The sequence below is a fragment of the Sarcophilus harrisii genome, chromosome 1 (genome assembly GCF_902635505.1).
Source record: "Sarcophilus harrisii chromosome 1, mSarHar1.11, whole genome shotgun sequence".
In the NCBI taxonomy this organism is placed as follows: domain Eukaryota; kingdom Metazoa; phylum Chordata; class Mammalia; order Dasyuromorphia; family Dasyuridae; genus Sarcophilus; species Sarcophilus harrisii.
In genome coordinates, this window is record NC_045426.1 from 707,483,975 (window position 1) to 707,511,487 (window position 27,513).

General features: G+C 41.9%; 1 protein-coding gene across 4 annotated transcripts; it reads left to right on the forward strand.

The window, feature by feature from the left end:
• Positions 1–10,604: 10,604 nt before the first annotated feature.
• Positions 10,605–27,397, forward strand: LOC100932338 (galactosylceramide sulfotransferase-like). Of its 4 annotated transcripts, XM_031948907.1 has the most exons (4): positions 10,605–10,837; positions 18,563–18,652; positions 21,456–21,589; positions 25,889–27,011. In XM_031948907.1, exons 3-4 carry the CDS (start codon positions 21,465–21,467, stop codon positions 27,009–27,011), a joined length of 1,248 nt encoding a protein of 415 aa, XP_031804767.1. In that variant the 5' UTR covers positions 10,605–10,837; positions 18,563–18,652; positions 21,456–21,464. The 4 variants fall into 4 exon arrangements, with proteins under 4 accessions (XP_031804767.1, XP_031804768.1, XP_003762716.2 ...); XM_031948908.1 differs by lacking the exon at positions 18,563–18,652; XM_003762668.3 differs by lacking the exons at positions 10,605–10,837; positions 18,563–18,652 and adding an exon at positions 20,729–20,935.
• The last annotated feature ends 116 nt before the right edge of the window (positions 27,398–27,513 follow it).

A 27,513-nucleotide genomic window follows, 5' to 3' on the forward strand; every position in this document is an offset into this window, starting at 1 on the left:
CAATGATTCCTACAGATTTTGAAGTTCTGTATCATGTTGTGCCACAATTCCCTTTTATCATCCTGCCTCAGTTTCCCTGAATTGTCCTGCCACAGTTTCCCTAAATTGTTCTGTCTCAGTTTCCCTAAATTGACCTGCCTCCAGTTTTTCCAATTGCTCTGCCTCAGTTTCCTTTAATTGTTCTGCCTCAATCCCTCTGGTTGCAACCCTCTCAAATAAAATATTAAAAACTCTTTAATCTCTATCTTGTCTCATTTTCTCCGGCATTACAATCAGTCTCATTGAGAATTATTTTTGATGTTCATGAGTCAACTGCCATACACAAAGGGTTAACTGCCAGGCTCTTTCAGTGGTGGGCACAGTCAGCCATGGAACCACCAGATGTTTCTTGGGTCTTTTCTTTATTCTCTCTCAGATGGAGAAGCATATGGCTTGTTTGCACCCATGGGGTTCCTTCTCGATCTGTAGAGATACAGCAAACCCTCTCCTCCAAGCAGTTAACCTATCTGGTCCCTTCCATTCACCATTTTCTGGATCTCTCCACATCACCTGGACCACATCTAAAGATAGTGGAGCTGCTCGCACTGGACACTGCCCTTCTGGCAGGTTCTAAAAACCTGTCTGACGGAGCCAGTGCATCTTTGTCAAAAATTAAAAAAAAAAATTTAGTACATAAAGTTAAATTTAGAAGTTCTCTAGAATTACCTGTAGCTCCCCCTCTCTTTTATTTTGTAGGATGTAGGCAAAATTGAAGCTTTGAAGGTGAAAAGCAAACTCATCAGCAAAATACTTAAGGTACTTAATTCCTTTTCTGCCCAACGGGTAATAGTACCTAAGGTACTTAGTTATTTTCTCACTGCCCAGCAAATCTCCTAGAGTAGTAACAAGCATAATAAATCAGTAAAAAGGACTTTCTAAGCTCTGCTCCATGTGAATACAAAAGAGGTGAAAGTGTCAAAGTCCTGACAGAGAAGTAAAGCTCTAGCAGAGAAATCCTGGCAGAGAAAGAGAGAGATAAAGAGGAGCAGAGAAAAGGATGTCTTCTCAGCAGGCAGAGGGTCCTTGCAGGCAGCTATGTCAAGGAAAGTTCTCTTGGCCTGGCATGGTCCTGCTTTGGGCCTCTGCAAAGAAATGAACCCCCAAATTGCCCTTTAAAAAAGATCTGAAGTTTCAACTGAATGAGATTCCTTCAATGCTCTCCCTGCCCCCAAACCTAAATTTCCGGGTGAATGGAACCACTTACTGGCAGTGGTCCTGAGACAATTTTTAGCTCAAAAGAGATTGATGAAAATATCAAATCTAGATCTCCAGCTAAATGAAACCACTTAAGTTTGAGCTAAGTAGTGAGTGGTCCTGGGCCAATCTTAATGAAACCACTAAACTGCCCCAAGGATGGGTCCCTGTCAGGAGCGTTTTAGGGCTCATCCCAAACATCAAGAAGGACTGTTTCAAGGAGGACAGTTTCAGGGTTCCCCCATCAGTATTTGCCTCATTTCAGTCGAAAAATGAAAGTAACTAGATTAGCCCTTACTGATTCTTACCCTATATTGAGTCAAGGGGACTTCTCCACTGAACTCTGCCGATAGTGCCCCAAGTTTGGGCGCCAAATGTGGTGACCTGCTTTCTAGAGTCCCTAAATTGGGATGACAAAATGTACCATGCTTTCTAGAGTTCCCACACCTGGGTGATTAAAATATACCTTCCTAGTGGAGAAGTGATGAGGCAGGACTCCTAAGGATAGTGGAAAAATGGAGTCCATTTATTCTAAGGACTTTCCCCTTTTATGCCCTCAGGTATATACCCTTATACCTTTTGGCAACAAACAACACTGGGCATGTGCCCAGTATATACTGCGCATGTGGGACCACATGAACAACTTGCCCATTGTATGTAGTTTGCCACCTGGTATCACTCTTCCACCTGGTAGGTAAGAAGCCAAACCAGACACTGTTAGCGGGTTCACTCTGCGCTGAAAGGTCTTGTACCTCACCCACTGTCTGTGACCCTCTATAGTTAAATTGGACATACTTGTTGACATTCTCAGAGACATGACGTAGAAATGACAGACAGATCATAGAAAGAGGAATAGGGCCCACATCCCCAAAAATATTTATAGTCAATGGTGCTCATGAATTAGAGAAAAGGGTGAATATGTACATGTGATATAGATGGAATATGATATATGTGAAAATGATGAAATATAGTTGTACTATAAAAATGGAGGGGTTAATCTCAGAACGACCTGGTAAGACTTAAATGAACTGATGCAAAATCAAATGAACAGAACTAGGAAATAATAGTGACAACGAACAGAAAAATGATTTTGAAAACAAGTCAATGAAATGACCAACCACAATTACAGAGGATCCGGGGCTCAAGTTTGTTTCCTGCCTCCTGATAGAGAGATCATGGACCCATTATACAAAACAACTTACATTTCTGGACACAGCCAATATGATCCTGTATATTTCCTATTGCTCCTCAGCTTCTGGCTGGCTTTTTTGGATCACTTAGTATAGTTTCTTGTTGGATTTCTTAAACATTTTTTAGTCTGGAACAATTTTTAGAGTTTTTGCTGGACCAAGTGTCTGCCCACCTCCTGCCTCCATTTACACACACACAAGGAATAACTTGCTTTTCAGTTCAGTTAATAGGATTAAAAGCTCTAAAAAGTAAGTGACTTCAGAGCCTAAACTTAAAATTATTTATTTTCTTTTCAATAAGCAGAGTAAATGATATACAGTATCAGAATTTGAAGAGACTTAGAACTTATAGATAACAGAAAATGTGGAAGCCATGAGGGATTTCAAACAGAACAGAGAACGTCAGAATTAGGGTGAATACAAGAAGGAAATTTTGTAAAGGGCTAAAGTAGTATTCCAGTTAAAATGGGACAAATGTTTAGAAAGGAGATTTCTCTACTGCAAGGAAAATTTCACAAAAATAGAGCAAGGTCCCAATGAACCCTTTGCTGATTTTGTGGGATGTCTGCAGACAGCTGACATACGAACGATTGGAGAAAATGCAGCTACAGGAATTATGATAAGACAACTCTCTAAGGAAAATGCTAATGGGGTTTGTAGAAGAATTATATGGGGACTACACAAGGATGCTCCTTTATTTTATTTTATTTTTATTAAATAACTTTTTATTGACAGAACCTATGCCAGGGTAATTTTTTACAACATTATCCCTTGCACTCACTTCTGTTCCGATTTTTCCCCTCCTTCCCTCCGCCCTCTCCCCAAAGATGGCAAGCAGTACTATACATGTTAAATAGATTACAGTAGATCTTGGATACAATCTATGTGTGCAGAACCGAACAGTTTTCTTGTTGCTCAGGGAGAATTGGATTTAGAAGGTATAAATAACCTGGGAAGAAGAACAAAAATGCAAGCAGTTTACATTCATTTCCCAGTGTTCTTTCTTTGGGTGTAGCTGCTTCTGTCCATTCTTGATCAATTGAAACTAAGTTAGATCTTGTCTTTGTTGAAGAAATCCACTTCCATCAGAATACATCCTCATACAGTATTGCTGTTGAGGTATATAATAATTTCCTGGTTCTGCTCATTTCGCTCAGCATCAGTTCATGTAAGTCTCTCCAAGCCTCTCTGTCTGTATTTGTCCTGCTGGTCATTTCTTACAGAACAATAATATTCCATAACATTCATATATCACAATTTACTCAACCATTCTCCAATTGATGGGCAAAGGATGCTCCTTTAGAGATCATAAGGCACAAATGACTTTTATGCCCAGACTATGATGTAGAACATGGGAAGATGGGGTCCCTTTTGGAAAGGGACTTCCAGAGAGACTCATCGATGCTTTCAGTGTGGTAAAGTAGGGCATCTCAAAGTTCAATGTTGGCACAGAGATAGAATGAGAAGAGAGGGTGAGAGAACAAAACCCCAAACCCCATGCAATAAGGGCTTCCACTGGGGCCTCAGAATGTAGATTGACCCAGGGAAACAAGAGGCGGGCCCAGCTCCAAGACCTCAAATAAAAATCAGGTAGGGCATGATGGCAGCTGAGGTTACACCCAGAGTGTGGGAATCCTTACAAACTGTTAAGTCATTAGAATTGATAGACAACAATTATCTAATTTAGCTTGGTTCAGTATGATTGATCTGATCCTACAAGCAGATGTTATGGGCCAGAACTTGAAACAAGGTACTAAGTGGAATTGATGGAAGCAGTGCTTGTGGGCTTGGGTTTGCACCTTTAAGAGTTTACACATTAGAGGTCACACATTGGAGTTCACAAGTACGGGAGATAATACAAAGTTAACTTTGTAACTTTGTGAATTCACATCTCCCATAATCCCACTATCAGAGGAGGAGTCAACCTTTGAGAGAGCATAAAAACAGCTGAGCTCAGTCAGCAGAGTTCAGTTGAAAAGACTGAGAGGGGAGCGTCAGTCAGTTAGGAAGATTGCCAGGGGTCGGAATTGAGCTAGAGACAGAAGCTGGCAGAAGCAAAGGACAAGCTGCAAGAACTCTTGGAATCAAGAAAGGAGAAAATAAATGTTTGGATTTTAGAAGCTGGCTGCATTTGAAGTGATTATTACTCTGAACTGAAACTAAGGCTGCCTCCAGAAACCTCCCCAAGAAACCTGCTCCCAGAGAGAACCATCATAATACAAAAAAGAAGAGAACACTCCACCAAAGAGTCTTTAGAAGGTCAGGACTCTGATGTGATCAATCAGCCAAAAAGCAATCAGATGGGAGAAAGGGATTACATCTGGGGAGAATTCAGGCTTTTTAATCTGACAGAAGGGCAGCGTCCAGTGTGAGCAGCCCCAATGTAATTGCCAGGTGATGAGGAGAGATCTAGAAAGTGGTAAATGGAAGGGACTAATAGATATGTTAACTGCTTGGGAGAAAGTGTTTGCTTGTATTTCTAAAGATGGAGAAAGAAACCGATGGGTGGCACCGAGCATCTGGAGAGAGACAGAAAAAAGAGAAAAACCTCAAAACAAAGGAGAAGATCTAAGAAACATCTGACACTGAAAGAGCATGGCTGATAATGAGACCGTTGCAGAACTTCAATACCAGCAGGAATCAATGGTTTCCCTAGCACAAGATGAGACTACTGCAGGACTTCAAAACTTGCAGGAATTGTTGGATTCCTGGCACATGAAGTAATGGACAATAGATTCCTTTTGGAGTGTTTCTAGGACTTATGGACATGTATAATTCCTCATGCTGATTCATGTTATTTATTGTTTCACTATTAGGCTGTGTTACTATGTGCTTATGTAATTTATGTAATTATGTGTAATACCTCTCATATTAATGGATTTATGTAAACCTATTTCAAGTGAGACCCTTTAGAAACCTGCTCAACTGGTTTGATTCTCCATTTTCCTTTGGTTTTCATCTTCCTTCCTGAGACATCAGGGAGGATGTGATCACCTCCTTTTTCACCCCTTTATTGAGGAGTCAGGGAAGGTGTGATCACCTCCTTTTGGGGTTCTTATCTCTTTGAGAAGGGAGGGCATGATATGTTCTATGTTCTAAAACAAAAGAAAGCGGGAGATGTTATGGGCCAGAACTCTGCTTGAAACAAGGATTCTTACAAGGTGTTAAGTGATTGGAACTGATAAAAACAACAGTTATCTAGTTTAGCATCGTGATTAATAGTTCTCTAAATTCAGTATGATTGACTTAATCTTACCCTAGTGATATAATGTTTGCTTTATACTCAGTGTAGAAAATATAAGCTGGGAGCTCAAGCTCTTGGAGGGAAGGAGAGAGAGATTCAATTCCATCAGGCTCCCGGTGGCTGGCCTGGCCTCCTGCACTTCTCCACTGAAACCAAGACTCCAGAAGGCCTCTAAGAAAGCTAGCTGAAGCTGCAGGCAAGGGGACAAGACTTTGAAGGAGATAATAAAGGATTTGGACACCTGGCTATTCTTGGGGTGATTACTGAACTGAAATGAAGGCTGCCCAAAGACCTCCAGAAAAACGGAACTAAGAACCCTACATTTGAGTGTATGTGAGTGTGAGTGTATATGAGTGTGTGAGAGTGTGAATTTGTGTGAATGGTTGTGAGTGTATGTGTAAGTGTGTGTGTGACTGTTGAGTGTGTGTGAATGTGAGTGTATATGAGTGTGTGTGAGTGTGAATTTGTGTGAGCGTGAGTGTGAGTGTGAGTGTGAGCGTGGGTGTGGGAGTGGGTTTGGGAAGGTGCATTTTACAGATAAAAAAAGTTTGGGGAGAATTCTGTGTCTTTTGTGAGGACAAAAACTCTGTGTCCTAAAATGTCACCGACACATTTACAGCTTTGTCTGAAGGGGGAAAGGGGAGCTGGTCAAGGGCAGGGACAGAAGGGCGGCTGGAGTACGGGTCAAAGCTGGAAGGCGGCCCGGGACTTCCCCTGAGCCTCTCACCCCCCCCCCCGGCTTTGTCTGGGCTCTCCCCAAACGAAGGGAGCCCAGCCCGGCCCAGCAGGGAGGGGACAGCTCAGGGAGGAGCGAAGGAGATGCTCCCCGTCCCCCAGTCCCAGCCGATACAAAAGGCTATCCCGCCAGGGCTGATGGTTAGCGGAGACCCGGGAGCGGCGGGGGTGGAGGAGCGGCGCCCTGAGCCCTGGGCAGCCGCAGCAGCAGCAGCACGCACGGACCCAGGTGAGAGCCGTCGCTGTCCCCCACCCCCACCCCCACGGTCCTGCCCTAACCCGGGGGAGCCCCGTCGCTGTCCCCCACCAGGGTCCTGCGCTAATCCCTCCCCGGCTCCATCCCTGAGGAGGGACGCGTGTGTGTGTGTGTGGGGGGGGGTCAGCGTACTCTGCGTTCCCCTCTTCTTCCCTCCCCAAACCTTGCCCAAGTAATAGAGACGTTTAGACGAGGGATTTTTTTTTGGGGGGGGAGGGATAGAATATAATGAAGAGATACCCGGAATGCACCTTGCAGCTCATTCCTGCTCCCTCAGCACGAGATCCTATCGAAAACAAACAAACAAACGGGGGGGTGTAGATGTCGGGGGGTGGGGGCGCAGGTCCTGCTCCTGCTGCTGCCCCAGCCCCCGGATCCAGCTGAGGGGACGCGGCCTTCAGCTAAAAGGCCACTTAGGAGGCTTGAAAGTGAACGAAGAACTTTTTTCCCAAAGAACTTTTCTTGAAAGAGCCCAGGCAGAAAGGCTTGATTATTTTAGTTTATCGACATTATTTATTTTATTCGCATTTTCTCTCAATTTACGATTTTTTATCCCTTAATTTATGTGGTTTATTAATATTTATCATTTCTGTAGCCATTACTTTAGAACATTTAATACTCTGAATGTGTCGCTATTCTACCCATCTTGCAGACGAGGAAACTGAGTTCAGAAAGAATCCGGTGCCTTTTTCTTGTCAGTAAGAAGAGGAGGGGGCGTTGGGGCGGGGGAGGGGGGAGGGGAGTTCCTTCCCGAGCTGTGTCTTTGCTCCCCTGCCCCTCCTCTGGAAGCTGGCTCTGATCTGGAGGATTCTTTGTGGGGGTGTCCGTGGGACACCTGTGGCAGGCAGGCCCTGGGGGGGGCGGGGAGGCCCCCCCCCACTTTCCCCTCTGCATTTCCCCTCGACTAACCCCGCACCGAACAAGCTGAGGCGGCCAGAGAAGCAGGACGGGCACCTGGCTTTGTCTCCTCACCTAAAAAAAAAACTGCGGTTCCGGGTCCGAGAAAGTGTCATTCCCCCCCCCCCCCCCCCCCCCTTCCCTCTTCTACCTCCTCCTCCAGAGGAAAGAGCCGCCGCCGGGGCCACGCGGCCCGGTTCCGTCCCGCCCCGCCTCCTTTTCGGCCCTGGAGCTGACAAGTCTCTCTCCCCTCCCCTCCCCTAACTCTAAAGCCAGAGGAGATTGTTCTTGAGCATCCGAGGCCCTTTCCCGTCCCGATTCCTTGGGCAGCTCGTTCCCTTTATTCTCCCTCACAGACCGAGGAGGGCCCCGAGAGTCCATTTCATAGATGAGGAAACTGAGGCTCAAGGGACTTAAGTGATTTCTCCAGAGCTGTAGATACTGAGTAGATACTGAGCATCAGAGGCAAGATTTGAATCCGGATCCTCTGAGCTAACCACCCGCTTGCCCTATCACGTTGCCTGTTGGTCTGTGGTTGGAGGCTGGAAGCTCTGGGAGGGCTCCAGGCAGGGCAGAGGGGGTGGGGGCTTGCCCTTCATCCACAGCCCAAGGCTTTTGTTTCATTTAATCTATAACCTGGGGAGGAGGGGGCGCTCATTATCCATAAGGAAACAGGCTGAGAAAGGCGAGTGACTTACCCAGGGCCATCCGGGAAAGGTTTAAGGCAGAACTCCTCAACCTTTGCTCCTGGGCCAGCCCTTTAACGCCTCCTGCCAAGCAGCTGAGTCCCGTCCCTTCCCTCCATGAAACTCATCCCATGGCAGCCCTGGGAGAGAAGGCAGGGCCGGGGCTCCCCTCAGGCACTGCCTCCGGCCCCTCTCCTTCTGCCCCTTCCCTGCTGCCTTAGCTTCCTGCTCCTGCAAGCTGGGAAGTGGGGCCGGCCCTAGGGAGTAGGTTCCAGGGGCATTAGTTCCACCCTGTACCCAGGAGGGCAGTGGGAGGACGCTTTCAGCCTCCCTTCGAGGACCTTGCTGTGCCCAACCAGCTGTGCTCTGGCTCCTCCCCCTCGTTGCCTCAAGAAGCCCAAAGTCTCCCTCGTTCAGCACCCGTGGCAGCCTGGGAAATAGTCCCCAGTCACAGTCACAGGATGAATCCAGCCTCCGGGGCCATGGGACCAACAACAAATCATTTTCCCTCTTTGGGCCTCGGTTTCCTCCACTGTAAACTGTTGATAACACCTGCAGAGAAAACCCTCGAGGGGTCTGCAACAAAGCAGTTTGTGAATCTTGGGGGGGGGGCTACAGAAATGGCCTTGAATCCCCGGCTCTGAAACTCATCTCAGGCAAATCCTTGCTATTCTTGGAGCCTCAGTTTCCTTATCTGTAAACTGAGAAGTTTAGAATCAAAGCCCTCTAAAATGCAAATCAGTGATTCCTGGGATCTTAGGCAAGTCCCTTGGGGACTTGCCCTTGGGGGGGGAGGCAGTGTATAGGGGTAGTTTTCCACACCCAAATACAGAGGCTGATCCTGAGCCAAGCCTTGGCCTTAGCATGGATACCCAGCAAATGTTTCTGGATTTCTTCGTGGTTGGGAACAGCCTGGGAAAGGGCGACATCTTGCCTAGGACACCGTCTCCTTGGGGGCTGGCTGCCCCCCTATCACTTTCCTTGGGGACCTACTATTTTAGGCATCCTTAAGTTGGGCCCCCTTTTTAAATAAAAATGAATATTAATTAGTTGAGTCCCAGTCAGGGAGGAGTAATGGGAAAACCCAGGACTTAGAATTGTGTGTCCTCCTCCCCCAAGTTCTAGTCAAGACTCTCCCCTTTCCTAACTGGGTGATTCTGGGTAAGTCACTTTCTCCTTGTCCCTAACACAAATGGTTTGGGCTAGGTGACCCAAGTGGGCTCATCCCAGACTCCAAGATTTGTGCCCGTAGCCTGCCCGGGACAGGGGATAAAGTAGATGCCTCCCTGGTGCCAGGGAGGAGGTGCCCCCAAGAGCCAGCTCTGCCCGCCTTCTAGTGCCGACACCCTTGCCACCACAGCTGACTCTGGGCAGGATGCCCAGGACTTCCGCCTGGCATTCCCTGGCTTTTCCCAGGGGACCCAGAATAGCAGCATGTGGGCACGGGAGGTGGCTCTCCCCTTCGGGCACCGGCAGTCCGTGCTTTGGGCCCGGAGACTGCCATGCTCGGGTCAGTGTCTCTGACCTTCTTGGGACGCCGAGATCCTGGTGGGCATGGGGCGGAACAGGGGAGGAACAATGGAAAGTTTTCCTGCCTGCTCCCCGGGCAGCTTCCTAGGCCTGCTTCTCGGGGAGGTGTGACTGCAAGAAATACTGAAGAGGCCATTCTCAAGCTTCTAGAGGACATGAGTATTTATGACCCACTTGCCACAATTCTGTGAAATGGGTAGGACATCTATTGGGGGGGGGAGAGCCCACCCCTCTAACCACTACTCCACACAGCTTTTTTTCACCAGATTTTTGCTCATGATTTTCCATTGAGGACATTCCCTCAACCAGTTATCCCATAGACTTGTCTGGAGCTCTGAGAATAATGAACTCCCTTGTCACTGGCTCTCTTTCAGACTGGGAGATTCTTTTCTTTTCTTTTTTTTTTTTTTTTTTTTTTTGCTGAGGGGGTTAAGTGACTTGGCCAGGGTCACACAGTCAGGACATATTTAAGTGTCTGAGGCCATATTTGAACTCGGGTCCTCCTGACTTCAGAAGCTGCCCTCTGGGAAATTCTTTTTCAAAAATTGTAATAGTATTTGATTTTTCCAAATACATGCAAAGATAGTTTTCAACACTCACCTTTGCAAAAGTTTGGTTTCCAAATTTCTCTCCCTCTCCTACCACCCCTTTCCCAAGACAGCAAATAATCTAAATTAAACATATACAATTCTGAGGATTCTGGGAAGATTGTAAACCAGGTTGGTAAATTTCAAGTTCTCCCGATTTCTCCCACAAGTAAAACAATTTTTCACTTCAGGGTGAACATAGACTAGTGAAAAATCAGGAAGACTTGGGGCAGAACAGGGTTCCAAGAAGATCTGAAGAAAGACTCGGGTCTGGATTAACCTGTGTGAAGTGCAAACACCTCTGGGCTCTGAAGAATCACCAAGTGGGGAGACCTGGGAGACCTGTAGCTGGAACTTCAGTAGGAATCACTGAGACTTTCTCTTCTGAGACTGTAAGACAAATGAACCTCAGCTGATTGGGAACGCCAGGCAGGCTATGCTGCTGAGACCTTGCCCTGAGCAAGAAGGAACCAGCACTGGTGAGTGCAGAGGCAGGGGGCGGGGAGGCTGCTGGTTGTGGGCACTTGCAGGAGGATGGAGCTCTTGGTTTGAGGTTCCTAGTCAGAATGGAGAGCTGAAGGGAAGCTTGAGGTACCATCCCCCCAAGGGGCTTACACTAATACCTCTTATTAAAAAAAAATGAACCAGCAAAGAAGGGTCTCAGCATTGAAACATATGGGAACAGGGAAGACTGGGGTTCATCTTCAGAGAAGGACGCTTTAATAAAAAATAAATAAAGCTTCTATCTCAAAGAGTATCTTGAAATGGCTCCTTGCCGAGAGAATTTATAGAAGAACTCAAAAAAGAACTTAAAAATCAAATGAGAGGCATTGAGACAAAAGTAAAATAAATAAATTAATTAGAACCATCTAAGAAAACAAGATGATTATGGGGGGAAAGTTACCCAAGTAGAAACAGAGTCTCCAAGATGAAAATAATTCTTTGAAAATTAAAATTGGGCAAGGGAAAGTTAGTGAAACTATGAGAACAAGAAATAACAAAACAGATTATAAAGAAAGAGAAAATAGAACAGAATGTGAAATGTCTTATAAGAAAAATGATAGATCTGGAGAACAGATCAAGAAGAGAAAATATGTGAATAATTGGACTGCCAGAAAGTTGTGACCAAAAAGAGAACTTTGACACAATGATTCAGGAAATAATCCAAGAAAATTGTCCTGGAGTGATAGAACATGAGGGGAAAATAGAAATACAAAAAAAAAAAATCCACTGATCACCACCTCAAAGAGATTCTTTGTGGAAAACACACAGGAATATTATTGACAAATTTTGTCAGAATAAAAGGGAAATTTTACAAGAAATAAACAAACAAAAACAATTCAAATATGCTGGAGTTACAATTACAGGTACAGGACTCAGGGCAGCTAGGGAATGGGTTCAGTAGGCAATAGTACATATATATATCATGAAGGGTATAGCACCTTCCAAAATCTATAAAGAACTAAAAGGGGAGGAATGGGTAGATGGGAAAATAAAGGATGAGGGAAGAAGCCAAGGTAGGGATCCTTGGATGGAAGGACGTTAAGTATTAGCAAGGCAAGTTATGGAGCAGAATTTAATTAGAGAGTCAGCAGGGATAAGAAAGACATATGTATGTGCGGTGTGTGTGTGTGTGTATGTATGTATGTATGTATATATCTACATATGTATACATAAATATATCTTTTCACTGTAGTTTGCTTGGGATGGGAAGGATGAAGGGGGGGGGAGGAAAGAATAAATTAAATAAGGTGAACAGGAGGAGGGAACCAAAAATAATTTACAAAGAAGTAAAGAAAAAATAGACAATCATAAATATAATTTCTTCTACCAATATATACACTCTCTTGATCTGGTAATTTGTTGCTATATATTTTGAATCTTCCCCAATGTTCTGTTAGGTACATGACAATATTCTCTTTTGTTTTGCTTTATTTTGTTTTGTATTCCTTTTCTATTTTTTTCTTACTGTTTTCAAATAAAATAAAATTTTAAAAATGTACAATTCTTCTAAACATATTTCCATATTTGTCATACTATATTCAAAAGGGAAAAAACCACAAAAGGGGGGGAGGAAACCAAGCAAACAAACAAAAACAAAAAAAAGATGAAAATACTATACTTTGATCCACTTAGTTCTTTGATCCCAGTTCTCTCTCTGGATGCTTGATGGTTTTCTCCATCACAAGCCTATTGGAATTGCCTGGAATCACCTCATTGTTGAGAAGACCCAAGTCCATCCCAGCCGATCATCACATAATCTTGTTGCTGTGTACAATGTTCTGGTTCTGCTCAATTCACTCAGCATCAGTTCATGTAAGTCTCTCCAGGCTTTTCTGACATCCAGGTTAAAAGATCCTTTAGCCATCCTCAACCCTCCTCCAGCTTTTCTTGGACATTTACAAACTAAATCTCTCTGAATCTCAGTTTCCTCGTACATAAAACAGGGCTAATAATAACATCCACTTAACAGGATTGTTATGAGAATCAAATGATATAACAAATTAATTTTATTGTTCAGTTGTTTTCAATTGTGTCCAACTCGGTTATCTCATTTAGACTTTTTTTGGCAAAGATACTGGAGTAGTTTGGCATTTCTTTCTCCAGCTCATTTTGCAGATGAGGGGACTGAGGCAAATAGGGTTAAGTGACTTGCCCAGAGTCACACAGCTAATAAGTGTTTGAGGTGGAATTTGAACTCAGGTCTTTCTGATTTCAGGCTTGGTGCTCGATCCGTTATACCACCTAATTGCCCTGGAGTCACAAAGACCTGAATTCAAATTCTGCCATAGACACTAACTGGGTGACCTGGGGAGGTCACTTAACCTCTGCCTCAGTTTCTCTATTTGTAATGTGAGAATGATAATAGCACTAATCTCAGGGTTGTGCAAGGATTAAATGAGATGATATCTGTAAAATGCTCAGCCCAGTGCCTGGCACTTCTTGTTATTCTGTCTCCTAACCTTGACCAACTCTTTGTGACCTCCTGGACCACGGCACACCAGGCCCTTCAACCCTTTGTCTCCCAAAGTCTGTCCATGCTCATGCTTGATTCTTCCAAGGCTCTCTCCCCATCTCATCCTGTGCCATTCCATTTATCTTTTTGTCTTCAATCCTTCCCAACATCAAGGTCTTTTCTGATGAATCCTGTCTTCTCATTATGTGGCCAAAGTATTTAAGCTTCAGCTTCAGCATCGACCTTCCAGTGAGTTAATTTCTTAAAGTGTTGTTTGCTATGACCTTCTTGATTTTTATGGGATTCTCAAAAGTCTTCTCCAGCTCCACAATTGGGATTAAGTGACTTGCTCAGGGTCACACAGCTAGGAAGTGTTAAATATCTGAGGCCAGATTTGAACTCAGATCCTCCTGACTTCAGGGCTGGTGTGCTATCCACTGTGCCACTTAGCTGCCCCAGCTCCACAATTCCAAAGTTTCAGTTCTCTGATACTTAGCTTTCCCCTCACAGACATACATGACTACTGGAAAAACCATAGCTTGGACTATAAGAATTTTGTTGGCAAGGCAACATCTCTGATTTTCAGTATGCTGTCCAGCTTTGCCATAGCTTTCCTTCCAAGGGGCAAGCATCTTTTCATTTCACAGCTGTAGTCACTGTCTGCAGTGATCTTTGAGACCAAGTACATAAAATCTGACTCTGCTTCCATTTCTTCTTTCAATTTGCCAGGAAGTCATGGGGGCAGTTGTCAAGATTTTACTTTTTTTACATTACATTTTTACATTTTTTTTACATTTTAAGACAACTTTTATACCCTCTTATTTTTACCCTCATCAAGAGGCTTCTTAATTCTTTATATTCTATTATCAGAGTGGTATAGCCTACATGCCAGAAATATTAACTATTAACCAGAAATATTAATATTTCTCCCAGTAACTTCATTCTGGCTTCTGATTCATTTAGCCTGGCAATGTGCAGGATGCACTCTACATGTAAACATGACAGTTTACAGCTATGTCATATTCCTTATCCAATCCTAAACCAATCAGTTGTTCCATGTTCAGTTCCGTTACATCTTGGCCAAAATACAGGCTCCTCAGGAGATAGAAAAGATGATCTGGTCCTCCTATCTCTTTGAGAAATTGCCACATTGTGTTGTGATCCACACAATTAAAGGTTTTAAATGTGGTCAATGAAGTGGAGATAGTTGTTTTTCTGGAACTCCTTTTTTTTCCCTCCATAATCCATGTTGGCAATTTGGTCTCTAGTTCCTCTGTCTCGGTGAAAAACCAGTCCGCTATTCTGGTAATTCTCAGTTCAGATATTTCTGAAGCCTCGCTTGCTGAATGTTAAGCATGACTTTCCTGACATGTGAAATTAGATTGAATTTTGAACATTCCTTGATATTGCCCATCCTTAGGATCAGGACAGAAACTGATCTTTTCCAATCCAGTGGCTACTGTGGAGTTTCCCAAATTCGTTGGCACATTGAGTACAAAATTGATCAGTTCTACAAAGACCTACAACATCTTCTAGAAATAATGTCCCCCCCCCAAATATCACATTCATCATAGAGGACTGGAATGTTAAAGTTGGAAATTGAAAGATAATTGTAATAACAGGCAAATTTGGCCTTGGAATACAAAATGAAGCAGGACAGAGACTGAGTCTTGTCAAAATAACTTGCTGGTCATAGCCAACACTTTTTCATTATTTATTTTGGTAAACTTTAAAATTTATTTTGGACAAGTTCAAAATTAGAAAAGAAAAAAATTGCCATGTACACAACAAAACACAGGAGAGGATTCAACATAAAATGATAAATTTCCATTTCAAGAACCTATATTATAATATTACACATTGTTTTCAATATTGTCTAGCTTTGCTTTCTTGTAGGTTTTCTTTTGTTTTCTCTGTGCATTTTTTACTCTATTTTCCTTCCTTCCTCCCATCCCACCCTGCAATCCCATCCTATAGAAGGCTACAATTAAGCATAGATATATATGTATATCAGTGTATATATGCACATATAAACATATACATATATATATATATACACCTATATGCATATATGTAAGACCACCCTATATTTATGATTTGCTTCTCTGAAGGTGGATAGCATCTTCTTTCTTAAGTCCAAGTTTTGCCATGTTTTTCTAAACCAATTAATTCATTATTTCCTATACCACAGCAATATAATCCAATCATCATATCTGAAAGATTGTCTATGAAAGTTTTTCCCCATATTTCTATTCTTGGGTGCATAGGTTTTTTATATACAAGAAAATTTGAATTTGAAATAATTGACGTTATCCATTTTACATTACAACAATATCCTCATCTTATAATACAGTTTAAGATCTGATACCACTACATTTACTTCCTTTGCATCTTTTCCCCTAATTTCTTTGAAGTTTCTGGCCTTTTGTTCTTCCATATGAACTTTGTTATTATTTTTTTCTAACTTGGTAAATGTTTAGTAATTTAATTGGGATGGCATTGAGTAAATGGTAAAATTGTCATTTAAAAAAATATTGGATCTATCTATCCATGAACAATAAATATTACTTCAATTATTTAGATCTTGACTTTATTTGCTTTAAAAAGCATTTTATGTCTATGTTCATTTAGTTCTTGTGTCTATTTTGGTAGGTCCACACTCATGTATTTTATACTGTGTCTAGTTATTTTAAATGGTCTAAAACAATATTGAACAATATTGCTGATTCATAATGTAGTTTTTCTTTTTTGATTAAATGTATTTTAGTTTTAACTTTGTCTGAGAGATCATGATTATTATCCCTGCTTTTTTAACATAACAATTCTATACCTGACCTTTATTTTATCTTTGCATGTATCTCTCATTTTTATAGCATTTCCTGGAAGCATCATATTGTTTAATTCAAATTTTTAATCTGCTTCCAGCATTCATTTTATGAGTAAATTCATCCCATTCTCATTCTAATTACTTGTGTATTTTCCTCTTTCCTACTTTCTCTCACTATCCTTCTCACCTTATTCCTATCCCTCCATGTTCCTCTGCTTTACTTCTATCTGCTACCTTGCTTTCCAATTCCTTAATCTACTCACCCCTCCAAGAGTCCCTGCCTTACCCTCCTCCCCACACCTGCCTTATCTCCTTGCCTTTTGATTTCTTTCTGAAATTTTTTTTGTAAATTCTAACTCTAACCCTAAACCTTCCAGAAATCTGTGTTATTCCCCCTTTAACCCATTCCCAATGAGAGTAAAATTCCAGGACTACCTTCTCCCTGCCCCTACTGGCTTCTCCTATATCAATTTTTCCTTTTGCGCTTCATTTGTGTGAGATAATTAGTTCTTTTTATCTCTCCCTACACAGTTTTATTTTGTTAGAATCATCCTATTATACCCAGTTCAATCCAAGTCTTTCTCTCAAACCACTCAAATAAAGGCAGTCATGAGTATTGATGATATTTTCATATATAAAAGGTAAACACTTTGACCTTATTGAACCCCTAATAATTGGCCTTTATGTTTATCTCATATTTCTCCTGAATCCTATTTATATGTTTAATTTTCTCTTAAGTTCTGCTGGTTTTGTCACAAAGTTCTTCAATTTGTTAAGTGTCCCCTCCTTTAAAAAAACATGTGATTATATTTAACTTTTCTGGGTAAATTACCTTTGTTGTAACCCCAGTTCTTTTGTTTTACAGAATATTACAGTATGTGGTATGATCTTTCAGTGTGTTATCTATTAGATCTTGTGTATTGTATTGTATTTATTGTAGCTCCATGATAATTTAAATTTGTTGTTGTTGTTGTGGCTTTCAATATTTTCTCCATACCTGGGAGCTTTGAAACTTGGATATGATATTCCTGAAGATTTTTCTCCTGGCATCTCTTTCAGGGGCTAATGAGTAATGTTTTTCTATTTCTGCTTGACCTTTTAGTTCTAGAACTTAAGGGTCATTATTAAGAAAGACTCTTTTTAAGGGGCAGCTAGATGGCGCAGTGAATAGAGTCCCAATTCTGGATTCAGGAGAATCTGAGTTCAAATGTGACCTCAGACACTTAATACTTAGTTGCGTGATTCTGGGCAAATCACTTAACCCTGATTGCCTCACCAAAAATAATAATTAAAAAAAAGATTCTTTTTAATTCTACTTTTCAGACAGTCTGAATATTCTTACATTATTTCTTCTAAATTTGTCTTCCAGATCAATTGTTTTTCTGATGGGATGTTTCACATTCTCTTTTAATTTTTTAAAATTTTTTTGATTTTGTTTTAATATTTCTTGGTGTTTAGAATCTCATTAGCTTCCCTTTGCCCGATTCTAGTTTTCAAGGAATTATTTTCTTAAGTGTTTGTTTCTCTATCTCAAATTGGTTAACTTTCTTTTTCATAATATTTTTGATTTTCTTGGATTGATTTAATTTTTTTTCTAAAATTTTCTCAATCTCTTTGATTTTTAAAAGTCTCTTTAATGTTCCTCAAGAAGAGTTTTTATGCATGGGACATCTGATGCTTCTCATCGAAAAAGGAGTGACTTTTTTGAGCTCCATTATTTTCCTCTGAATATGAACCCAGATCTTCTCTATCCCCATAGTAACTATCTATGATTAAGTTCTTTATCCTTTGCTTACTCATTTTGATTTTTTTTTGTTTTATTTTGTTTTTAGCAGCTATTAGTGTAATCAGGTTCTAGTCCCAAGGTATGAGGAGGAATGATGTCCAAAGACTCAGGTCTTTCTCACTGTTATTTTCTGAGGTCTGTCCCAGGACTCAGTCTTGGACTCTCTTCTCCACTAATAAGCCATGGATAGAGCCCCCAGTCACAGTGTCCTGCAAATGATCTTGCTTCCTCAGGTGGCTGCAAACTATAGTTATCCACTTTGTCCTGAACCTGAAACTAGGGATTCTGCTTTCCTGCAAGTGCCCACAGGCAGTAGTTACTGCAGGTGTGTTATACCTCCTTCTATCCCCCAGTTACAGCTCAGGTTGCATTGGGTCAACACAGATTTGCTTGGTATCCCATTGCAATGGAAGGTCCTTCAATAACGTCCTACTCCACCTGCAGAACCCCATAGTGTCAGTGAGATGAAAGTTTCTAAGGTTTCTCAATCCTGGTTCTTGTGTTCATCCTGCAGAGTCCACCTGGAGGTTTTTGCACTTCACTAAGGTTGAACCTCCATCCCTGGGTCTTCTCAACTGCTTTACCCCGTGTTTACTTCTGCTGTTCTGAGGCAATGTTTTGTCCTTTTTGTGCAGGAAATTTGGTGAGCCGAAAATTTTCTGACCTACTCGGCTGTCTTCCCAGAATCCTCCAAACATTCTTTTTTTTTTCCAACAACACAAAAGGTAACTCTGCTCATGGACATCAGCAGAAGGCCGATATCAAAGTCAGATTGATTATATGTACTTGGTAATCCAAAGGTTGAGAAGTTCTATACAGGCAGTTAAAACAAGACCTGAAGCTGAGTGGGTGGCTCAAATCATGAGCTTCTTATTGCAAAATTGAGACTTTAATTGAAGAAAGTAGGAAAAACTATCAGAACATATGGTATGACCTAAATAATATCCTTATGAATATAAAGTGGAAGTGATGAATAAATTTAAAGGATTAGATCTAGTAAGTAAAATGCCTGAAGAGCCAGGGTTCACAAAATTGTGCAGAAGGAAGCAACAAAAAACATCCCAAAGAAAAAGCAGAGCAAGAAAATAAAATAGCTCTCTGGTGAAGCTTTACAAATAGCTGAGAAAAAAAGGAAAGTGAAAGAGAAGAGAGAAATAAAAGATATATCCAGCTCAATGCCGAATTCCAGAAAACAGGAAGGAGAGATTAGGTTTTCTTAAAGAGCAAAGTAATAGGGGCAACTGGATGGCGCAGTGGTTAAAGAAGTAACCCTGTGTTCAGGAGTTCAAATCCAAACTTAGACACTTAACACTTAACATTTCCTAGCTGTGTGACTGTGGGCAAGTCACTTAACCCCAATTGCCTCCTCCTTCCCCCCCACCCCCCAAAAAGAGCAATACAATAGAAGAAAACAGTAGAATGGGAAAGACATGGGATCTGGTAAAAAGTTAGAGATATCAAGGGAATGTTTCTTGAAAAAATGGGCATAAAAAACACAAAAATGGCAGGGAGATTAAGGAAGATTAAGGAGATTAAGGAGAGATGGCAAGCAAACAAAAAAGGAAGTATGCAAGAAAATCTTAGAATTACCAATAATCACGATGATGGGATTACTGATCGAGAGCCAGAAGGAGAATGAAGTCAAGTGGACCTTAGAAAGTATTGCTTGGTATAGAGTAAGTGCTTAATAAATGTTTATTCCCTCCCCGTCATAGTGAGTGCTAATAAATGCTTATTTCCTCCTTCTTTCCCCTCTTTTCTATTCAAATCAGCTCCTCTGCCCTATAATTTGTCTGTTTAAAGAGTAGCACAAGATATTGAGACCAGAATTGACTTATCCTGGAATCACACAACCAGTGTGTGTCAAATTCAAAATTTCAATCCAGATCTCCTAGCCAAAGTCACTGTCCTTTCCATAACTCTATACTGTTCCCCTTCTTCTCTCTTAGCACTATCGAGATTTCACCATTAGAAAGATATTTCTGTGATTTAACTATTCAGGTGTGTCTGATCCTTTGTGACCCTATTTTCTTGTCAGGGATACTGGAGAGGTCTGCTTTTCCTTCTCAGATCAATTTTACAGATGAGGAAACTGAGGCAAGCAGAGTTAAATGACTTTTCCAGGTCACATTGCTAATAAATATATGAATTCAGATTTGAACTCAGGAAGATGATTCTGAACATTTAACAATCAGCTCTTGCAATCAGTTAGAGCTGGTGCCAGCATATCACTAAAAACATACCTTTGTGGAACAAACAGAACCATGTCAACTTTTTACAGTCTTAGCCCAGTAAAAAACCATGGAGTTTTTCCCCATGGGGTTCCACGGGGTGAACAGCTGATGTTTGTATCGAGAACTGAAATTGGTGAAACAAATGTCAGTACTGTGGAGTTTAATTTTAATAATAATGAGATTTTGGATTACTAAATGTTTTGATTTCCCTTTCCTTTCCAGGCCAGATGTGATAAGGGCCCACATCAGGACAAGGGCAGAGACAGAAGGAGACAGGGATGTTTTGGAGCTAAGAACATTTGGCCTTTGATTGGATGTGGGGAGTAAGAGAGTGAAGATTCAGGGGTGATGGCTAGGTTGCAGACTTGGGTACTGGGACGACTGGTGGTAGCCTTGACAATAATAAGGACATCTGTAGGAGGAGAGAGTTTGGGAGAAATTGAATGAGTTCAGTTTTGTACAGACCAAGTTTGAGATGCTATGGGCCATCCAGTTCAAGATGTCAGAAAGGCAATTGATGATGGGACACTGGAGGCCAGGTAAGACAGTAGGACTGGTTACACACTATGACCTGCTGATGATAACTGAACTTGTGGGAGCTGATAGCATCACTAAGGTGAAAAATATAGAAGGGCCCAGAATGGAGTCCCATGGGACACTCACATTTAGTGGGTATGACCTGGATGAAGAACCACTAAAGGAGAAGGTCAGACAAGTAGGAGCAGAACCTGGAGAGAAAGTGGTATCCTGAAGGGAAGAGAGAGATTAAGAAACGTGAGGACTGGGAAAAGACCATTAGCCTTGGGGATTAAATATAGACCATTGCTAGTTTGGGAGAGAGAAGCCATAATGTACAGAATTTAGAAGAGAGAGAAAAGGAGAGGCACTGGCTTAGAACCCCTCCTCAGGGTGTTTAGTCATGAAAGAAAAAGTGGAGAGAGAGAGAGAGAGAGAGAGAGAGAGAGAGAGAGAGAGAGAGAGAGAGAGAGAAACAGTAGGGTCACTGAGAAAGGTAGTACAGGAGGACACCTGGGGAAGGGGAGAAGAAAAAGACAATCTCAATGGTTCCTCAGTCACCTTGGTCATGTGGATTTCCCAAGCTCCCATTAGCCCCACAAAGCCTTGTCTTCATCATGGATCCCTGCCAGCCCCAAAGCCTCCCAGGTGTCCCATTGTGATGCTCAGATGAGACAGGAGGGAGAGCACAGCCTCTGGTAGCTATGAAGGTGAGTGCTCATTGTGATTACTGGTGCCTTTATCTCTTTTCTCTTCTCTCTGTCTCTCTGTTCCCCAGGTGACTGAGATGCTGTCCCGGAGGAAACCCTGGCACTGCATGGCAAAGGGGCTCATTCTGGGATGCCTCTTAACTGGCTTTCTATTGCTGCTCTATTCTTACGCTATTGCTCCTTCACAAGTCGCCATGGCCAAGTGAGTGAGGAGCGACGGGCGGTGGGATGGTGGGATTTGGCGGTAACCTCCTGGCTTCAGGACTGACCCCCACACAGATCAAGAGCTCCTTTGTTAGAAGGGGGCCCAGAGGAGGAGATGGGAGAAAGACTCACATCCCTAACTGCCCAGAGAGAGCCTGGGGAAGAGGAAGAGGGCTGAGCCTTTCCTTATGGTTACAAGTGGAACATAGACCATAGAGCGCAAGAATTGGAAGATATTAAGAAGACAAAATGTCAGGGCTGGGAGATGTGTCAGCTCATAAAACGTGAAAGCTGAAAATATAACAGAGAATTGGAACAAGTCTTAGAGTATAGAATGGCAGACCTGAAAGGGATCAAAGAGCACAGAGGACTAGGTAAAGATGAAGGTAGAACATAGGGAGTAAAAGCTTGCCTTAGAATGCAAAACATGCAATCTAAGGGTCTCTGGTAGCATGGACTTAGTACTACCATATAGAACATAAAATCTAGTCAGATTTGAAGGGAAGATGAACTAGAAGAAACCTAGAACAAAGCATGTTAGAATGGGACAAGAACTAGAAGGGATCTTAAGAGACCATCTATTCCAAACTTCCTCATTCTATTTGCATATTTATTTGCATAATTTAAAAAAATTTTCCCCTTCCCATTGACTCACCAAGAGAAACCTTATAATAAGTAAATACAGATGAGCAAAAGAAATCGGCAAAATTTACAAATTGGGCATGCCGTCGAAAGTCATTGTTGGATACTGCTTTGATACTAATTCTAGTGTTTCACTGTTATTCTCCTTTATATTACTGTGTTCATTGTGGAAATTAGGTTCCTGGTTGTTGTTTTTTTTAACTTTGTTCTGCATCATTTTATATGTTTCCCCAAATTTCTCTGAATTCATATTCATAATTTCCTATGGCACAATAACTATTAAATTCATTTTTGTTCAGTCACTCCCTAGTAGATGGACATTTACTTTCTTTCTAGTTCTTTACTAATACAAAAATACTGTAATAAATATTTTTATCACTGCCACTAGGATGATTTTGTGTACCAAGAACTCATGGTCCTCCTTGGGGCCATGTTGTGGTATCTCTGGATAAAAGTGTGTTTACATTTGGATACATTTTTTGATATGATTCTAGAATTTAGACTAATTTCTAACTCCATCAGTAATACTTGTTTTTCCACAGACCCTTCAAAATTTACCATTGTAACATGGGTGGGCATTGCTATGGAAGGGAAAGTTGGCTGGATGACACTCCATACTTCTTTCTCCCTTCTTTCTATAAAGGAAAGGGAGCAAGGGAAGGGAAAATAAGTGTTTACATAGTGTCTACTCTATGCCAGGCACTATGATAAACATTTTCCGAATATTATCTCACTTAATAAGGCTCCTGGATACATGTCTTTTCAAAAAAGAATTCTTCCAAGGCTTTTCCTATCTCCTCCTTAGGAGATAATGTGTCTGATCTCTTCTCTGGTCGTGTCTCTTCTCTACTCCTTTTTCCTCTATTTAATCAGCCACAACTTGTTACAACAATTAGATTGATGTTTGTCTTAGGAAAAATAACATTACCTTCAAGTCTACATGATCCTTTTTTGGTTATATGGAGTTGATAGCAGATGAAAAGTTATTAATGTAATTGCAACAGCTTAGAGCCCCAGATAGGAAAAGCCTTAGCATTCAGGCAGAGATTTGGCTCTCTGATCTAAATTCAGTATTTTAAAACTCCAGGTCACCCCTGACCTCCTCTTGTTTGAAGCAAAAATCAGGATACAGGAAATCTTTAGGTTTAAAAAAGGTAATGAAAGTATATCATTACAGTGTCTGTTACCTGACAGAGGGAGGGAAAGTTAGAGAAACACAGACCTTTGAGGGGAACCTCTTTCGATCCTTGAAGAAAAATCGGTACAACGATTAGTTTCAGCCTGTCTTCTCCTCCCAGAAACCTGTAGGGGACTGATAAACACCCTCAAGTCCTCTTCTCTCTATCACAACTCTGTCATCTTTTATCTTCTTACCTCTGTATTGCTGATTCAGCTTGTTTAACCCCAGGCAGAGCTGGGGAACACTGTCTTTCCCCACCTCCAGCTCCTTGTTGCTATTGTTCAGCATTTCCAGTCTTTACTTTTTCCTTTCAGTCCATCTCTCACAGGCTATATGTGTATCCCTTTATGAATTTTTTTTTGTGATAAGATTCTACCTTCCTGTTCAGGGAGACCCAAATTGTTCTCTGCTTAGAGATAATGCTTGTCCCTCTGAACAAACAAATCCAATCTGTTGGCCGGTTTTCAAACCCCTATTGCACCATTTTTGACTTCTATAATCTTAAATCGATCTCTCTAGGATAAGGTGAGACAACAGAATTGTTTTACTTTGCTTTACTCATATTATTATTGATTTGGAGCATAATTTCATTATTTGGTTGTTGAAAATTTGACATTTTTCTCCTTAAGGTTCTCTGTTCTTATCATTTGATCTTTTATCTATTATGGAATGCTTCTCATTCTTATATATTTATATATGTGTGTGTCTATTTGTATAGATGGATAGCTAGATGTGTAGATATAGATGTAAATTTGTAGATAAATAGATCTTGTATGAAAGATTTTTAACAAAGATGTTTGTTGCCAAATTTCTCCATTGAACTGTTCCTCAACTAATTCTAGTTATACTGATAGTTCTACACCCCTCATGATGTCATTTTATTTTTCCCTACTTAATGTTATTTTATTTTTTCCAATTACATGGAAAGAGTTTTTAACATTATTTTTATAAGATTGACTTCCATATTTTTCTTCTTCTCTCCCCACCCTCTCCTCAAGATGGTAAGTAATCTGATATAGATTGTATATACCTTGTACTGATAGTTTTACAAAAACTTGTCAATATTTTGCAATCCAAATTGACTTTCCTTTTATATGATCATTTCTAACTCTTGTTTAGTTAATAATTTCCCTTTTATCCATAAGTGTGTAAGCAGCTCTATTCCATTCTCTTTTTTTAAGGATGTGCCCATCTCTCTCTATGGCATATCTCTCTATGTGGAATTTATTGTAGAATTTGACTGTTGAATCTCTATTTGTTATGGGATCCACCTGCCAGTGGCTGCTGAGGATCTAATTCTGTCCAGCAGAATAGATCCCTTCTTGTGAGAGGATGGTAATGATACAAGGAGACTGAGAGGCAGTTGCATTCTTTGACTTCTTTCCTCTTCCCTCTTTACAAGCTATGTCAGTAAAGACTGATTTGCAATTCTTTCAAGTATATTATTATTCACAGCTGTGGGGGCTTTCACACTTATGTGTAGTCCTTAACAATTTCCTGGTTTTTTGTTTTGTGGGAACCCAATTATTTTTCCCCCAACATGTATGGTCAGTAAGTTTGTCCAATATTGTGAAGTACTCATCTGAGTACACATGTTTTTTCCATCCTATTGCTCTGGATGGTTGCAGGATGAGAAACAATAGCAGCTGTTAAATCTTGTGAGATGTAATTTGCTTTAACATCATAATAGTCCATCATGGAGTCAAACTTTCTGACAAATGGAGAAGTAGGATTGTTGTCAGAGTAAGCATTTTTCATATGTCACTCATCAGTCTCCTGGCTTAGTCCCTTCAATGTGTTGGTCCATTTTAATTACCCCGACTGAAAAAGTCTAATAGGGTTTCTTCTCTTTTCCTTCCCCGTGGATTATGGAAGGAACTCTTGTGGGAGGATCCTACTCACAAACAGCTCTCAAGTGCTGCTGCCTCTTTATTTCTTGTGCTTCTTGAGCCCCACATTGGGCGCCATTTGTTATGGGAGCTACCTGCCAGTGACTGCTGGGGATCTAATTCTGACCAGCAGAATAGATCCCTTCATGTGAGAGGATGATAACAATACAAGGAGACTGAAAGGCAGGTGCATTCTCTGACCTCCCTCCTCTTCCCTCTTCCCTCATTCCCAACTCACAAGCAACTTCTGCCTCAGAAAAGGCTGGTTTACAATTCCTTCAATTCACAACTGTGGGGGCTTTCACACTTAAGCAAGGTAAGGTCCTTTACATCTACTGTTCTCAGACTTAAGCCACTGTATCATCTGGGGTAACCATGGATATTCTTGTTTTACCTCTAATTTTACTGGAAAGGTTTCTAGTGTTTCTCTAATTCAAATAATCTCTCTTGGTCAGCTCACTCTTTACAGATGAGGAAGCTGAGGGCTAAAGAGGGAACAGGACTTACTCAAAGTCACATGTGATGAAAAAAAAATGATTATAGCTTTCTTACCAAAGGTTGTCACCATTCTCTTATTTCCCAACAGGGCCTCAACACCAAGCCGCTGTTCTTCTCCACCCACCTTACCTGCCAACATCACCAAAGGCTCCTGCTGGCCAAAATTAGACATTGTCTTCATGAAGACGCACAAGACGGCCAGCAGCACTCTGCTCAACATTCTGTTCCGCTTTGGCCAGAAGCACCGGCTCAAGTTTGCCTTCCCCAGCGGTTACAACGACTTCAACTACCCGTCCTTCTTCAAGCGCAGTCTGGTGCACAACTACCAGCCCGGGGACTGCTTCAACATCATCTGCAACCACATGCGTTTCTACTACTCCGAAGTACGTAGCCTGGTAGCCCCCAATGCCACATTCATCACGGTTCTACGTGACCCCGCCCACCTCTTCGAGTCATCCTTCCACTACTTCGGGTTGGTGGTGCCCTTCACATGGAAGCTCACCGGCCACAACAAGCTGGCCAAGTTCCTGCAGGACCCCAATCGCTACTACAACCCCAGGGGCTTCAACGCCTACTATCTTCACAACCTGCTCTTTTTCGACCTGGGCTACAATAATGAACTGGACCCCCGCAGCCCCCAGGTGGCTGAGCACATCCTGGAGGTGGAGCAGAGGTTCCACCTGGTCATGCTGCAGGAGTACTTTGACGAGTCTCTGGTGCTGCTCAAGGAGCTTCTGTGCTGGGAACTTGAGGACATCCTGTACTTCAAGCTCAATGCGCGCCGGGCCTCTGCGGTCTCCCCACTGACCGGAGAGCTCTACAGGAGGGCCACTGACTGGAACAAGCTGGATGCGCTGCTGTACCGCCACTTCAACGCCAGCTTCTGGCGCAAAGTGGAGGCCTTCGGGCGCGAGCGCATGGCCCAGGAGGTGGCCTCCCTGCGGCGGGAGAATAAGCGAATGGAAAGAATCTGCATTGATGGTGAGCATGCAGTGGATGCCAAGGACATTGAGAAACCCTCCTTGCAGCCCTGGCAGGCAATGGGGGCAAAGACAATCCTTGGCTACAACCTAAAGAAGCATATCAGTCATCAGTATGACCAGTTGTGCCGGAAAATGGTAACTCCAGATATCCAGTACATGACTGAACTTGGGGTCAACCTGTGGGTCACCAAATTATGGTGGTACATCAGGATGTTGCTGCAGATTTGATAGCTGCCCGACCCCGGCTAGTTCTCTCTATTATTCCTGGCTCAAAAAGCATGCACAAGGGATTTCCCTTTCTCAGGATGAACCTTTAGGCTAATCACTCAGGGTAGTCAACTAGGTGACCAAGTCTGACCTCTACCTTCCAAACCAGCCCAATATTCTTTCATCCTTAACCTAACTTTGGGCAAGACATAATAAAATGGGCCAAGATCTGGGAGTTACTTCACAGAGCCCACTGGGTGAACTTATAAATGATCGAGCCAAATTAGACTGAATATGAGCTGTCTTCAGTCAAGAGAAGCACTTATATAATTACATATGGGTTAAAATTTTCATAGGGACATTCTTATGTGGAGCAGTCTCTGAAGTAAAAAAAAATTGCACTTTCAGTTTTTTATGTATAGTACATGAGATTGAGAAGAAAAATTCCCAGGAAATATTCCCCTTGAGATAATGAGTCCAAGTCTCTGAATTCCCATTCCCATCCCATTAATGTGTCTGGATA